General features: G+C 36.5%; 1 protein-coding gene across 1 annotated transcript in view; it reads left to right on the forward strand.

Annotated features, from left to right (window-relative positions):
- The window catches only part of LOC140144299 (mitochondrial Rho GTPase 1-A-like), a 45,556-nt gene that overhangs the window by 18,966 nt on the left and 8,823 nt on the right, over nucleotides 1-17,767 (forward strand). Inside the window, 9 exon segments of the mRNA XM_072166123.1 lie at nucleotides 1,298-1,418; nucleotides 2,638-2,710; nucleotides 2,712-2,723; nucleotides 3,472-3,617; nucleotides 4,806-4,909; nucleotides 7,771-7,982; nucleotides 9,661-9,786; nucleotides 13,997-14,193; nucleotides 16,827-16,925. Of these exon segments, the coding sequence (XP_072022224.1) occupies nucleotides 1,298-1,418; nucleotides 2,638-2,710; nucleotides 2,712-2,723; nucleotides 3,472-3,617; nucleotides 4,806-4,909; nucleotides 7,771-7,982; nucleotides 9,661-9,786; nucleotides 13,997-14,193; nucleotides 16,827-16,925 (1,090 nt within the window).

The raw sequence follows: 17,767 nt of genomic DNA on the forward strand, positions 1-17,767 counted from the left end.
TGTTTATAATCAGACCTGCCAACTAGTACATTTTTCCCGTATTTCATACAGGAATTCATTAAAAATATGGGCATACGTTTTTAAACAAAAAGATGTTGACCATTGACTAATAATTTTTTTAAAACCTCATTTGAAAATGGCTGCGAGTGTAGACTATAAAAACACAAGCCCTGATCTTGTAAGCTAGTTCATCTGTGAGTGGTGCATGGGTACGCCTAGGCCCTGGCAAAAAATGCAATTTTTTGAAGTAAAAAACGAGATCCAAAATTTTGAAAAGCGAGAAAAGCGAGATTTTCCCCGAAAAACGGCACAAGAAGCTTTCAAAACGCCCGAAAATGCGAATAATCAAAAAAAAAAAAATCTCAAAATTTGCTGCCCTCTATTGTCAGAACAATGTTTAGATGTAAATAACAAACCTGCCGACGGCCGGCTGGTGTCGAAGAAAAAAGTGACAAAAATTTGACCTTGAATTATGTTTTATAGTCAAAATATTCCAGTAATTCAATAAATATAATGATATTTGGCCTAAACTTGAACTCATTTGAAATGAAATGTCAGCCTTTATTGAGTAAAGGATGGCTTTTTCACTCGACCTTGTGCTTGCAATGCTGTTGAATTCTGCACTTTGGCGAAGTTGGAACTGCATTTTAATGGAATTTGGCGAACTTTTATGGCATAAAGCAACATTTTTATAGTAAGTGCACTGCTTGGAAACTTTTTTAAAAAGCGAGATAATTGGTTAATAGCGAGAATCACGGCGTGAAAAGCGAGATCGCGTTTTTTGCCGGGCCTTAGGTACGCCTCATCACATAGAATTAGAGCGGCAATAAAATACTCAGAAAGGGGGCCAAAGCAATCAACTGCGACGAAATCGCTTATTCTCTCAATCACATAATCCACTGCTAAAAATGTTGAACCCAAGGAGTGAGAGTGCATCCAACCTCTGTAGGAAATGCAATGGACCAGATCACAACAATCACTTGTGATCAAGCCATCAGTCAAGATGGCGAAAGCTCAAGCCGTGAGTAATATTTCTGAGATTGTCAAACAAAAATAGGAAATATTATGATCTGCAACCCTACTGATGCATCTGTTTACAGGATATTTTGAAAATTTTCTGAATTTTTATTAAAATTTAATTAAAAATCAGTCCTTCAGCCAAAAAGGTGTCTTTTTAAATTCATACAGCTAAAAATATGGTTGTTTTTTCGCCTAACAATGCCAGTCTCACAATTTGATGTTGGTATTTGTAAAAGACACAATCAGTGATAGTTTGTCTTATTTGTTTTTGTTGCAGGTTTTTTGTTTTTACATACACTGTTTATCCAGAGAGGTCGTCATGAGACAACATGGACAGTGCTTAGAAAGTTTGGTTACAATGATCATCTCAAACTCACAACAGAATACCTGAGACCAAGGTAAGCTACTATGAAAACTCACAACAGAATACCTGAGACCAAGGTAAGCTACTATGAAAACTCACAACAGAATACCTGAGACCAAGGTAAGCTACTATGAAAACTCACAACAGAATACCTGAGACCAAGGTAAGCTACTATGAAAACTCACAACAGAATACCTGAGACCAAGGTAAGCTACTATGAAAACTCACAACAGAATACCTGAGACCAAGGTAAGCTACTATGAAAACTCACAACAGAATACCTGAGACCAAGGTAAGCTACTATGAAAACTCACAACAGAATACCTGAGACCAAGGTAAGCTACTATAGTAGAAATTTCAATTGAATGAACACAGCCTGACATTGCGTGACAATTTTTTGCGTACACTGCATGATGTACGCCAGCGTGTGCGACTGTGCATGCGTAACATGGAAGTAAATCCAACCATGCCAACGAACCGTGATTGGTTAGTATTGCATCTAAGGTTGTGCGTTCGCGTTGTAGTTTGAAATACGCAATATACGATTGCTGTTGAATCAAATACAGCTGTTGGTAGCTGTGCTCATTCAATTGAAATTCCGGGGGTCCATTTCACTAAACTTTATGAAACTTCGTAAGTCTCAAAATCATTCGTAACTTACGACGAGTCATAAGTTACATTTCACTAAACTTACAAATGCTACCATTCGTAAGTAATAGGGATTTACTACAGGGCCCCTTCATAAAGTTACATCTAGTATTGGGTATTCGTAACTTTACGAACGGTTAGTTGAGTTACGAAGGGTTGAAAGTTTAGTGAAATGGACCCCTACTATAGTTTGATTGACATCAGTGACAGTGTTGTATTCTTCTGAAATGGGGAGTAGCTCTTACCATGCGCTATTCCTTTATGGAGCTGCAATAAATAGGAATAGATAAAAGGACCTGAAGGTATACATTTATGGCCACTTCAAATTTATCCACTCAGTCCCAAGGTCAAATGCCATGAAATTAAGAATTCCACAATTTGATTTTTTTATGGGAATGTCATCTTTAAAGGCCTGTAACTCAAAAACATGCCTGGCGACTTGTTCCGGGTTTTGTTGGAGCTGGTCACATATGCTGCTATATTGAGTGTGGATATCTACACTGTTTAATAATGGTCAGCTCCTGTTCAAAGATACAAGGAAAAGTTGTTTTTCAGTCATATTTGCATTATACTTATTAAATATTGTATTGTGTTATTTTTTGCAGGTTACGTGTTGGCAGGGGTAGCTCAACTGAATTAGGGCACCTTGGTTACCAGTTCTTAACACAGCAGTTTGAAAAAATATGATCAGGTATTGTATATTAGTATTTGCAGGAATTTCCATAACCCGATCAACAGCATTCTCATTGTTGATGAGTATTTGGTATCTTTTGAATGGTCATATTTTTCTCATTACCATCCTGAAATTTGATGCTCCAAATCAATGTATTTCCGAAGAAATCAGGACAAAACATGCAAATTGTGGTTACCAAATTTTATATGCCGAGGAATTCTGGGGATAGGCCAAATGAAAATGGTGAATTCCAGATGTTTCACTCTGATACAGCAGTTCCCCCAGAAAAATAGATTAAAATATATTGATAGCGCTATAATGATATATACTTAAAACAAAAATTAAGAAATACATATAAAGGGGCAAAATAAATAAAAAGAATGACCTGATCGTGTCAAAAATGATATGGGGAATATAAAAAATTATACAAGAGAGCCTACCCCCACTAAAGAATTAATTGAAAAACTAATTTTTCAAAAAATCCCGCGATGGGCCCCCGCCAACTATCCTAAGTGCCCGGTTTATGCGAATCAGTTTTTTACACATATCTTGTAGTATATGTATATCGTGCTTATGCAATACGCCCTCACGGACTAGATATAAAGCGTAAGTACACACTACGTGACTAGATACGAAAATATATTAACGGTGTTTGATGATTCCCTTAGTAGTATAATAAATAATCATCTCTTGTGGTAGCGATCCCCAAATATATTTCTCAACAATTTACAGATTCTCAGTACATGTTTTGCTTCTACACATACAGGACAAAGATGGTGCCCTGTCTCCTACAGAGCTCCAAAGTATGTTTGCAACATGCCCAGTCATGCCATGGGGACCAGATGTAAATATGGCGGTGGGTACCAACGAGAAAGGTTGGATAAACTTGCAAGGCTACTTGGCACAATGGACGTGAGTACATAGAAGGGGAGATTTATGGTGGGGGGGGGCTACTTGGCACAGTGGACGTGAGTACATACAAGGGGAGATTTATGGCAGAGAGGAGGTTTATTTTGGAGTGGGATGTCCAGATATGATTATGATGAAATCAGGTCAGAGATCAAAATAACTCTGATAGGCTGCTTGATTCAAGTCAAGAAACATCAGCACCTCAACTGGACGCTCACTGAACAAGCCACTCAGCATAGCCTGACTGGCATATCTATACTATTAAAGAGGAACTTGCCGATAATCGATACTTTGATCGATTCATCGATACATCTCAGAGATTATAGATAAATAATAAATTAATAAATAGATAAATTTCTAGCCCAGATGAATGGTAAATACATAGATAAATAGATAAATTAATAAAAACAAATAATTATTTGGATTTATTTGGTGGATCCACCAATGGTGGACCAGCTATTATAAGCCTACAGTATGGTTCGTTAACATGTTGCTTCGTTGCTACGGACAAGCTTTAATACGCATATACTATACGCGCATGTTCAAGACGAACACACTGCTCAGGGCGCACAATTTCGTATTGCTTTGTAAGATTGTATAACCGTTTGCAATGGTCAGTAACTGCTACACAGGCGATTTTCAAAAAAACCATTTAAGCGATCTAATATTTTGAAAGTGATGACTTTCGATGGAGAGTGGGCATTATTAGCAAGGTAACCGCAACTGCTATATAATAAATCAACTGTATTCGTTTATGATGATTTTCGGAAACTTCTTTTGTGATGAATTTCCGAAGATCATAAATTCAAGGTAGGCCTAGGCCTATATAGGAAAGTAATTTGAGTTTATTTGTTTGTCATGTTCTGATGAAGAAAGTAAAAAGGGTGTTTGGTACAAAAATTATGGAAAAGAATTTAAAATAAGGAAATTGTTTGCAAAGTAGGCCTAGAGTCAACAAATGGTACCACATTACTAACCGCGTAATAATTGAGCTGTTAAAAGCAATACCAATTGCCATGATTACCATTTCCATCGTTTATACTAACCGCTCCCGTTAAATCATCTAGCGGGTACCCGATAGTTCCTATAACTGTAGCACATTTGGTGTGGTTCTTTCTTATGTATATGTAAAAGGGGTACTTGCTTTGAGATGTTGTACTTATAGTCATACTTTTATTTTGTTTTTGCCAGGTTAACCTCTCTGCTTGATGTGAATAGAACCTTAGAATACCTAGCGTATTTTGGTTATAGGTATGTCATGGCTGACCATGAGAACCAACTCTCAGCTATCATTGGTAAGTCTATCTTATAAGCTAAAAGATGTAAGAATTATGTTCCAGTGTCAGAAATTACATCTCGGAAGAAAGCAGAATAATTACTTGTGGTCCTGCGTGATATACTGGGGTTCCCAAAAAGGTGGTTTTGTTACATTTTGATGTGCACCGTGGATTTCAAAACACTGTCTCTTGAGTATTCCTTCACTTAAAAGATTCAATTAGGTCTTAAATTGAGGTTAATTTATTCTATATTACTCATGTAATATCCTGTTTTGAACTCATCTCAATTATTTTTTTATGATGGTTGACATGAAACACCCATTAAAACTTGCATCTAGTAAAAAATGTCTATATGAACTCTCAGACATCTAAACCAAGTAAATAAATACATAGGGTCATTTAAAAAACTAATACTTGCTCAGAATAATTGTAAATGTGGAAAAAAAGAGGGGGGTTAACGCGGCTGTGTACTATAGACATTGTTTCTTTCGCGAAATTGAGTTTTTTTGATATGTTTGTACTTTGTTATGTTTTTTATAAATACAAGGAATGAAAATCCAGATTTGTAAACTCCAACTGCAATATTTTAAGGATTTTATTTCACTATTCCACTCGTGTTTGAAATTGAAAAGGAAAGAAAATCTTTGTTGTACCAGCAAGGTACACGCCACAAGCAACAACTCATCGCGTTGCCTATCGCGCAATTTGTTTACGTACAAATACGCGACGCATATCTGCATGCGCCAAGCATCTTATGGAAACACCACGGAAGCACTGATTTCACAAAAACCTAGTGGTCAAATGGCTCCGTTTTTAGCTGATAAAATGTGGGTTTTTCAAGTTCTTTCCCCGATTTAAATATCAAGTTATGAATGGATTTCGCTCTAACTTCTCAAGGGGCTGTGGATTTACCCGATGTTCACGTAATATAAGTTTCAAAAACGAAAACTGTCGCATTCTCCTGTGAGATTCGATGAAAGTGCAAAATGTGACCACTTTAAACTTCAACGGCCATTATTTCAATGTTCATTTTCTCGGTAAAATGACGATTTAGGTACACAATAACTCAATAAATACAGCATCTATAGGTAAGCAAATATGATCATCGTAAAAAGCATGATCGACTCAAGAAACGGTTTTCTCATTTTTTTATATTTTGGTCTATTTCCGATTTGGGGCATCATTTTGTGCAAATAGGCGTTTTTGAAATTTAAAAAGTTCATTTTGATGACTTAAATAATAAATATCTCAAAAAATAAGGCCAATATCAAAAAAATAAAAAAAGCGTTTCTGGAATGGAGCCTCAAGATTGAGCTAAAACAAAATAAAATATTTTGGAAAGAGTGTTTTTTGTTATGATGTACCTAACAAATATTGCCAAAAACTCACTTTTTGTGATTTTCTTCAAAATTGTTGTTTTTACCCCAAATCTGTATTTATATTAAGATTTATTGATGTCTTGCCTTCATAAAATGTATACTTTTATATGTTTTATGCGAACAATTACAAAGTTATTGCACTTTTACTACATGCATGTCTGAGAGTACACAGCCACCTTAAATACCACCATTAATTTGTGATTGTTTTTGCCTGCACTCGATCTCTCATTTTTTTAACGGATTTTCACAAAAAAGGCGTCAACATGCTCAGGAGGATGAACCACAGTGTAGGTAAAATGTTCGAAACGTTTTACTATGTAACACAATGGTACCCCAGTTAATGACACAGGACCTTCTACACAATGGCTTATAATCCATCATGTAAAAATCTGCATCTAAAGATATAGTGATTTATAATGCTAGTTGGTCCACTTTTCCCTATACCTAGCATGGTCTGACCAAACCCTCTTGAATTGCCATATGGCTCAGTGTACAGAACTTGAACCAGCTGAATTTTGGTACATTGACTGTCACTTTAAAACAAATGCTTGAATCACACTGAAGAAAATCATAAGACAACGACATCAGTGCCAATAAAAATATTTTCTATATCACTTTTCTTCCAGTTGAAAAAAAATTTTTTTGATTAATTATTTATATATCACCAAACGTTGAGCTATTCCAGTTGAAATCCATACACCCCTATGGAAGATATTAATCTCCCAAACAGGTGGTGTAGATTTCAAAGGAATCACCCATTCAACACCATTTGGAATTTACATTCCCTGTGTGGAAGATTGAGTTCATGCCTTCTATATTAGGGGTGTATGGATTTCAACTGGAATAACCCATTTTGGTGCAGACAACACTGAATGGGTAACTCCATTTGGAATTCACACTTCCTTTGTAGAAGATTAAGGTCATGTTTTCCGTATTAGGGGTATAGACGAATCCAAGTAGCCAAGTCATGGTCAGGATTTGGTCGGACATCTTTGGGTAGCCGCTAGCACCAACCTGGTGCTTTGAGCGTCCAATTGTGCAAATAAAAGCCGCCTAACACCTACAGAAGATGCAAGGACGAGGAGGGTTAATAGAATAATAGCTAATAATATAGCCTATATAATGGAGATAATTCCGCAGGTAATCCCGTCACATCTATTCATACATATAGTCCTTTTGTTCGCAAGTACATCAATGCATAGATACCGCGTGTAGTTAATCCGATTATTATGTCACTTCAACAGCGAATGCCATGCTGTGTGTTTTGTCGAAGGGAACTGTATTGTGTTATTCTTTTGTCTGCCTGTGTTTTCGCGGAAGGTGTAAAACGGGTGATTGGAATGCAGTTTAAAATTTCCGCCAAGGCTGAATCATTTCACATTTTGAGTGCATTGTAGCTGACGGCTACCCAACTAAAGGCTGCTAGTCAGATGTAGGAATGCGTGTATTTAAATTCGTCTATATGGATTTCAACTGGAATAGCCCATTCTTTTTTTGCAGTAACTAGAGACAAAAAGATTGACTGGCAGAAGCGTCAGACCTCTCGTAATGTTTTCCAGTGTAATGTGATTGGTTGCCGTGGTGCTGGTAAGACCAACTTCCTTCAGGGGCTGGTAGATAGGAGTCTGGACCATCCTCTATTACATCCAGAACATCTGTCTACATATACAATGAATACAGTACAGGTGTATGGGCAGGAAAGGTATCTATTGGTGAGTGACTCTAACAACTATTTTAACTATTTTAATTGGTTAAAAAGAAGGGAATTGTATTATCAGAGATATGGTAAGAATAGTCAGTAAAGCTGAAGGAGATTAAGCTTAATATTGCCAAGAGATCGAAAAGCTCTATTTTGATTGAAAAGAATTGGGAAAATGTATACCAACTTGATGTGGGGAAACAGGTAAAACACAGACAAAATGCAGGGGACAAGAAATTAAATTGAAATTAAAAAATTTAAGCACAGATAGAAGTAGATAGTTTGATAGCCAAAAATTCCTACTTTCAAAACCCACAGAAGTGTAAAGCCTGCAAAAAGGACAGGCTGACAAGTATCAATTTAACAATACAAAGTTGCACTGGAACAAGTGATGAAATTTGTGTCTGTGTGTTTGGTTTTAAGTTTGTCTGCTCAGGTGCACATCAAGTTGGTATACCGTTCTCCTTCTTTTTAGGTGATTGAATATATACATACATATACATACATACAACAGCATTTATATAGCGCAATTTCAAAGAAATGATCATTGCACTTTACAGAAAACTTACCCTACTACTAAAGACTACGAGAAAACAAAAATATGCAAAAGAAACAACATAAAATCAGCAATGGTTAAAAAGATGGGTTTTCAGGCTATGTTTGAAAGTAGTAATTGTGGGAGATGACCTAATGGATGAAGGAAGATTGTTCCAGATTCTGGGTCCAAAGACACTGAACGATCCATCGCCTATCAGTTTGTTTGTCTTGGGAATGATAAGGCGCGTAAGATCTTTATTTGAATGAAGGCCTTCCCTAGTTGGAACACGGATGGTCAGACAATCAGAGAGGTAGGGGGGTGCCAGCTCGTTCAATGTCTTGTAAATGTAGAGTAGCACTTTGAAACAAATTCTCTTGTCTATTGGAAGCCAGTGTAATGCGGGCAGCACGGTTTTGTAGTCTTTGTAAGCGAGCAACGTCTTTGCTTCTATATCCAGACAGAAGGGCGTTGGCATAATCAATCTTGGATAGCACTAGTGCCCGCATGGCATTACTGGATGCATCTTCGGTGACAAACCTACGAATTCTGGACAAGTTCCACAAGAGAAAGTTAATTGTTTTACAAATAGATGTTATATGGTTAGACATGTTCATCGTAGCATCAAAAACAACTTCAGATTCCTGATGGTAGCAGATGGAATTACTTCAGCATCACCGATCTTTATATTGATGTTGGAGAGACTGGGCATATTGTGTGGAGGGGCAGCAATGAAAAACTCGGTTTTGGAGTCATTTAACTTAGAATATTCAATGTATCCTCTTGTGTCCATTGATCCTTGATGTGTTTGCGTTCGTTGGACTCACCATTACCCAATTTTTCTATTTTGATTGGTTACTATTTTGATTGTAATTACCCAATCAGAGGCACTGTAAGAAAGGCAGTAGGGCTAATCAGAGGCATTGTAAGAAAGATAGTTCTTCCCATGGGTTACATATATTTTGTGTGATTTGTGCATACTGCTAAATACTAGATTACCATAAACCATCCCTGTATAATGTGTGCAATGCCTTTGGTAATTCAATGAGTGCAGGTAGGGACCATGCCAAAAGAAGTCTTGCATATTGCAATTCAGATCCTAGGAAATTTGAATACAATAATTCTTATCATGTTTGTTGTTTTGTCTTTGCTCTAGCTACATGAGATAGATGTAGAGCTTACAGATGAGTTAACATCAGATGATTTAGACTGTGACGTTGTGTGTCTTATGTATGACATCTCAGATCCTAGGACATTTGAATACTGTGCCAAGATGTATAAGGTGAGTTTTTGGTTTGTTTTAAATACAACTTCCATTGTGTGGAGCTATAAAAAATATGATGGTGCAGGGAAACTTGCATCTGTAATGGGCTATTTCTGTTGAAATCCATGCACCTCCTATGGAAGACATGACCTTAATCTCCTGCACAGGGGTGTAGATTTCAAAAGGAATCGCCCATTCAGGTAACTCCATTTAAAATTCACACTCCTTGTGTGGAAGATTTTAAAAGGTCATAAGGGTTGTATGGATTTCAACTGGAGAAGATTTTAAAAGGTCATAAGGGTTGTATGGATTTCAACTGGAGAAGATTTTAAAAGGTCATAAGGGTTGTATGGATTTCAACTGGAGAAGATTTTAAAAGGTCATAAGGGTTGTATGGATTTCAACTGGAGAAGATTTTAAAAGGTCATAAGGGTTGTATGGATTTCAACTGGAGAAGATTTTAAAAGGTCATAAGGGTTGTATGGATTTCAACTGGAGAAGATTTTAAAAGGTCATAAGGGTTGTATGGATTTCAACTGGAGAAGATTTTAAAAGGTAAGGGTTGTATGGATTTCAACTGGAGAAGATTTTAAAAGGTCATAAGGGTTGTATGGATTTCAACTGGAGAAGATTTTAAAAGGTCATAAGGGTTGTATGGATTTCAACTGGAGAAGATTTTAAAAGGTCATAAGGGTTGTATGGATTTCAACTGGAGAAGATTTTAAAAGGTCATAAGGGTTGTACGGATTTCAACTGGAGAAGATTTTAAAAGGTCATAAGGGTTGTATGGATTTCAACTGGAGAAGATTTTAAAAGGTCATAAGGGTTGTATGGATTTCAACTGGAGAAGATTTTAAAAGGTCATAAGGGTTGTATGGATTTCAACTGGAGAAGATTTTAAAAGGTCATAAGGGTTGTATGGATTTCAACTGGAGAAGATTTTAAAAGGTCATAAGGGTTGTATGGATTTCAACTGGAGAAGATTTTAAAAGGTAAGGGTTGTATGGATTTCAACTGGAGAAGATTTTAAAAGGTCATAAGGGTTGTATGGATTTCAACTGGAGAAGATTTTAAAAGGTCATAAGGGTTGTATGGATTTCAACTGGAGAAGATTTTAAAAGGTCATAAGGGTTGTATGGATTTCAACTGGAGAAGATTTTAAAAGGTCATAAGGGTTGTATGGATTTCAACTGGAGAAGATTTTAAAAGGTCATAAGGGTTGTATGGATTTCAACTGGAGAAGATTTTAAAAGGTCATAAGGGTTGTATGGATTTCAACTGGAGAAGATTTTAAAAGGTCATAAGGGTTGTATGGATTTCAACTGGAGAAGATTTTAAAAGGTCATAAGGGTTGTATGGATTTCAACTGGAGAAGATTTTAAAAGGTAAGGGTTGTATGGATTTCAACTGGAGAAGATTTTAAAAGGTCATAAGGGTTGTATGGATTTCAACTGGAGAAGATTTTAAAAGGTCATAAGGGTTGTATGGATTTCAACTGGAGAAGATTTTAAAAGGTCATAAGGGTTGTATGGATTTCAACTGGAGAAGATTTTAAAAGGTCATAAGGGTTGTATGGATTTCAACTGGAGAAGATTTTAAAAGGTCATAAGGGTTGTATGGATTTCAACTGGAGAAGATTTTAAAAGGTCATAAGGGTTGTATGGATTTCAACTGGAGAAGATTTTAAAAGGTCATAAGGGTTGTATGGATTTGAACTGGAGAAGATTTTAAAAGGTCATAAGGGTTGTATGGATTTCAACTGGAGAAGATTTTAAAAGGTCATAAGGGTTGTATGGATTTCAACTGGAGAAGATTTTAAAAGGTCATAAGGGTTGTATGGATTTCAACTGGAGAAGATTTTAAAAGGTCATAAGGGTTGTATGGATTTCAACTGGAGAAGATTTTAAAAGGTCATAAGGGTTGTATGGATTTCAACTGGAGAAGATTTTAAAAGGTCATAAGGGTTGTATGGATTTCAACTGGAGAAGATTTTAAAAGGTCATAAGGGTTGTATGGATTTCAACTGGAGAAGATTTTAAAAGGTCATAAGGGTTGTATGGATTTCAACTGGAGAAGATTTTAAAAGGTCATAAGGGTTGTATGGATTTCAACTGGAGAAGATTTTAAAAGGTCATAAGGGTTGTATGGATTTCAACTGGAGAAGATTTTAAAAGGTCATAAGGGTTGTATGGATTTCAACTGGAGAAGATTTTAAAAGGTCATAAGGGTTGTATGGATTTCAACTGGAGAAGATTTTAAAAGGTCATAAGGGTTGTATGGATTTCAACTGGAGAAGATTATAAAAGGTCATAAGGGTTGTATGGATTTCAACTGGAGAAGATTATAAAAGGTCATAAGGGTTGTATGGATTTCAACTGGAGAAGATTTTAAAAGGTCATAAGGGTTGTATGGATTTCAACTGGAGAAGATTATAAAAGGTCATAAGGGTTGTATGGATTTCAACTGGAGAAGATTATAAAAGGTCATAAGGGTTGTATGGATTTCAACTGGAGAAGATTTTAAAAGGTCATAAGGGTTGTATGGATTTCAACTGGAGAAGATTTTAAAAGGTCATAAGGGTTGTATGGATTTCAACTGGAATAGCTTAATTGGCATTGGAGGTTTCATGTGACACCAAACATGTACAGTGTGAGTCAGAAAAAGTGCAATAGGGCAAAATATCCATCGTTATTTTAAAACCAGGTTGAAACCTTTTTAGGTTTTAAAACGTTATATAAATGATATTCATTAGTGACCTTGTGTGCAAAATGAAGTAATTAACATTTGTGACCCATCACATCGAAACAGACAACCTCGCGGCAGAAATGAAAATGGAGATTTAAACACTAGAATAAACTGCTGCTTTTTAGCTTGAAAATGACACCTTACTTGTTGAAATCAGATACAGTAAAAATGTTTTATGAGGCAAAACAAGCTCAGAATTCTTTTTATTTTCTTAATATTTTTCCATCTTCTTTCATTATTATCTGCCAATGAAGGTAGCCGCGAAGTGGTCTGTTTCGATGTGATGGGTCACATTTAGCTTTGTGTTTTTATGACACATTTTGCAGCGATACCCAATTTTAATGCTTGTCCAGGAGACATCCAAATTTTGAATATCACCACTCTCTATGTAACTAAGGTAGATTTGGAACAGCTTGCCATTTCCTTTACCACATTGGCACTGAAGTAAAATGGAGCAACCAAAGTGTTATTGCCCCTGGTCTTGTTTATGTTGTTATTTTCATATAAGAAGCATACACATTTGTGGGCAGGTTCAAATGTTAAAAGGAAATATGTGCAAATTGAAGTGGAGTGAATTACAAAATATCCAGTAAGATGGACATATTGGGAATAGAAAAACTGGAGTTGGGAGTCAGTTGAGGTATGAAGGACTTAAGTAATGTAAGTTTGTTTGAACTGAAAAAGGGAATTGAAAGAAGGAAACAATCAACAAGTCAGTTTCAGATCTGGTGTCTTTATTGCACATATTAGTGTGCTCTCATTCAAAATACATGGACAAATTGTGGACAAAAAATTAAGTTGGGTATCGCAGTAAAAGGGCTCATAAAAATTAAATGCTAGCTGTGATTTATTGTATTCTTTCACAAAAGGTGACTATTGAGTGTGGCATTTGTAGAAACATTGGAAAAGTTCCACTTGGTTCTGATGTAAATATTGATTACTTGCCCTATAGCACTTTTTTTACTCACCCTGTACCTTACATAAAAAACATGTGAGCCCTGATAATACTGTCAATCATGGACCAAAACACAACAATAGAAAAATAGGACAGTCATTTACTATCAAACTGTGGACCTATTCGCTTTACACTATCTATACATGTGCAACCCTATACACTAATCCGACAAGTCAAGTGATGGTCAGAATTCATTCCTCCATTATTGGGGGCCATCCGCACCAAACTGGTGTTGTAACTGCCCAATTGGGTGGAAAAGTGCTGCTTCAAAATCAATCTTATATTGTATTACATTATAAACTTTCATCATCCTTTCACACGGGTGATGGAACACAGTTTTAAATTCCCGCAAAGCCTGCATCATTTCACATTTCAGGTGAAATGGCCCCCTTCAATGGCTGCTATTGAGGTGTAGGAATGTGTGGAATTTGATTTGTCTATTGAGGACATCAACCATGATGTGACCTGACATGTACTTCATTCCATCTTATCTAAACTGCACCCTCATCCTTTTTCTTTTGACTGCAGCAACATTTTGAGCATAGCAACATCCCTAGTCTACTAGTCGCTGCCAAGAGTGACCTGCACCCAGTTAGACAAGACTATCCACTACAACCAGCCCAATTCTGTGCCAGCTACAAGATTCCACCACCACAAACCTACTCAAGCACAGGAAGACCTAACAAGGATATATACATCAAACTGGCAACACTAGCAGCTTATCCGTAAGTATCACAACATTAGAGTGAATTATGAGTGTGATGTCATCAGTGTTGCCAAACTCATGACTTGGTAGCCCAATCCAGCAACTTAAAAGGACAATTGTGATTTTGAGGCAACTTCAATTTTTACTACAGTTTTCCTTTCTGGTCTACTTCTGAGCTTGTTTCCTGAGATTTGGGAAAATTGTTTTTTGGAACCCTGGACCTTGTATTGGGCTCTTCCAGTTGAAATCCACAATACCTCTGTGGAAGATCTGGTAAATACACAGAATTAAAGACAGAGAATCGGGACTTGACCGCCATCTTGATACAGGCATGGAGCAAAAATTGGGGGTATTCGGTTTCCCTCGGAATGCACTCGAGGCATTTGTTGTCATGCAAGCGAGACATGGATGAAGGGCGCATTTGAGAGACGTACTTGATGCGACCTGCACGCGAGTACGAAGACGCTTCAAATTAGACCCAGAATTGTTTTTGTTCGTCTCCGCACACCGGTGGCAAGGACCAGAATACCCCCAATTTTCTCCCCATAGCTGACGGCGCGATTGTATGTGGCAGTATAGGGAGTGACGGTTCTCCTTCTCTAATTCTGTGGGGAAATATCTTCCACAGGGGGAGTATGTTTTTCAAATGTAATTGGTCATGGTTAATCATTTTGAAACCTGTACTCCCCTGTATTATGGCTTTACCTACATCTTCCACAACTGGAGTGATATTTAAAATGGAAGTTACCCAATTGTTTATTCTATTTGAAACTTGTGCTCCCTGTGTGGCACAGGGGTAGTGTAGATTTTAAATTGAATATCCCATTTCTGAAAAGGCAAATTTGCTACTTTTTTACACATTTTGTTTAGGGTCATTTGGCTTGATTTGAAGGGGAAAAACATGCCTGCCCAACGGACCTGCTTGAAAGGTTCGTCCATCAGTAGAACATGGTTGGGTTTGTTCGTCACCTTATGTTAGAGTTGGAATGGTAAATAAACCCAGGAACTATGTCCTCGCTTTTGCTTGAACAAGCTTAAATGTTTTTTGGTTTTTATTATTGAACAATCAGTCAAGTATCAGAGCTTCAAAGGAACCAGAAATGTATAAACTTTATAATGAAGAAAGAAGTTAAATGTGATCAACTTGGATCTTGTAGAATTGTAGTGGATTTATGAGCCTAACATAATTATGTATACAGCCATATCAAAAGGATACACTTGTTGGCTGCTACGTACACATGTGGTTTTTTTTTTCATAATAGCTAGGAGTAAATACCAACCTCATCTTAACTCAAGTAGTGGTCACTTACAATCATCCCCAAATCACATGGTATTATACAAAGAACATTCCTAAAAATGTGACTGGAGAATGATTTGAAGTGAGATGAGTCTGGTATTTATTTCTAGCTATAAGTAAAAAGAGGTGAGGTGCATCATTGATCCTTGATGACATCTTGTAAATGTAAGTGCTTTCATTAGGAGGCTGACCCTCCCTTCCTGTAATGTAAGTGTGAAACAATGAAAATTCCAACCTCAAAGATCAGCTATATTTTGACTGCTTTTTTACAAACATAATTGGACTTTTTTGACCCCCCCCCCATGCAAGGGCTTTCGTTAATAGGACGTCATTGAGCTTTTAGTTTGTTCCCTTACATGGTATGTACTGAAATAATATGTTTTGGAAGATGCAAATTGTAAAAGTTAAACCTACTTTTCCTCTGATATTTAACAGTATATCTAAAACCTCACATGCAGAAATCGCAAATTTGTGAGGTGTGGAATATTGTATTGATTACTTCCCATAAATGTCACAATGAGGATAACACATTCCATTGACTTAAACCACAGCTTGAGTTTTTGTCGTTAATCATGTTGAATTTGACTGATTTTAGACATTTATGCTCAGATAGCCCATCATTTCTCTACCATCACAGGTAACATTTTAACTCACTGCCATCAATTTACCAGTCATCATAAATTCATACAAAAATTTCCCACTGTGTGTTTGTTATAGTTGGATCAGCTCGTAATCGGCAGGAATTATTAAGCTTTTACCATTACGTAGTAGACCCACTTTAAGAGTGACATAGTTGACCTGTCTGGTCAATATTTTGGGTGTTAAATAAAGTAGACAAAGTATAGTGATGCTTCTGGTGAGATGTCACAAGACAATTCTCAAAATTAATTATATTGATGTTAATCCACGATGTTATAAGGCCTGCCGATTATGAACTGGTCAAACTATGTGTATATGTCGTTGTTATGCCGGGCTATGAATCATTTGTACAAGGAGAACATTGTTGGGTAAATCATATTAGTGTTGCCTTTCCATGTTTTTGTCTCTTGTCTCATTACCAATGTGTTGTGTGAAGTACATCCCACCCATTCTAGTAACAATGAGGCCAATTTAACAGAGCTGTGAATATTTCTCTAAATGCATTCATTGCCCATCAAGTTTTGTTTAATGGTGAAAGTAGGTGGTAAAGTGATGTCAGGTTTAACTTGTACGGTTTACAACAAGACACCTGGACAAGTAACAACCATGTTACAACTTTTATGGCAAGTGCTAAAATCAAGCTCTGTATAAATAGCCTCCATTAACTTACATATTTAGATAACTCTTTCTTGCACTGTTTTTGTTTTACATTCCAGCGTAGTCAAAGGTGTGCTAGTCCACCATCCAGCTGCACTTTGGGTCCGAGATAAGCTTCTAAGCTCCGCCCTTCTGTCAGGTTGATGTACGACTGACAGGTCTAAGCTCTGCCCCCAAATCCATGATAAGGAGCTAAAATTATGCCACTGTTTTATTGTCTAAATTGATGGTTTGTTGACCCAAAACAAAATTCAATATTATTATATTAATGTCAATTTGAGAGCTCACTTACTGCTGCCATTCTTAAAGTGCCACTGGTTGGTTAATTACATGATATAATCATCTGAGTAACCAATCAAAATAGAGCTTTTAGATCTTTTCGTAATTAAAGCTTATCAACTTCAACCCTACAAACCATTCTTATGATATCTCTGATTGGCTCAATATGTGATATAGCCCCATTTGTAACCAATCAAAATAGTTCTTAGAGGTCGGCTGATAATTTGGCCAGTGGTGCTCATGAACATATTTTTTTAATTTGTTCTTTCAGGTTTTCAGCCTCTATTTGGTAAACCTCTTTGTTTTTCTCTGTTCTTAAAATCTAATCCATGCTTTTCTGCATGTGAATGGGTGTGCAGTTTATAAGGAAAAAAATTACCATTTTTTGTTCCACACACACACACACCAGTTATGTATTCAGATATTGAAATAAATGTCAAACTTGCAGTTTCCAGAGAACTGAATTGGACACAAATTTGCCACATAAAAAGTAAAATAATAAAGTATAATCGTAATATGGAAAGGGAAACACTATTGTTACTACTTCCCTTGATGTTGTATCTCCCACATTTTAACATTCACAAAATTAACTTGAAGCATGAAACACTTATTAATCAACTGTTTGAATGCTTGTTACCACCCCATGCTCACAACATTATTTTTCAGAAAACATAAAAACAACTTTTAGTAAAGTGGTAAAGTATTTAAAGCTTAAACCTAA

Source organism: Amphiura filiformis, unplaced genomic scaffold (assembly GCF_039555335.1).
Source record: "Amphiura filiformis unplaced genomic scaffold, Afil_fr2py scaffold_48, whole genome shotgun sequence".
In the NCBI taxonomy this organism is placed as follows: domain Eukaryota; kingdom Metazoa; phylum Echinodermata; class Ophiuroidea; order Amphilepidida; family Amphiuridae; genus Amphiura; species Amphiura filiformis.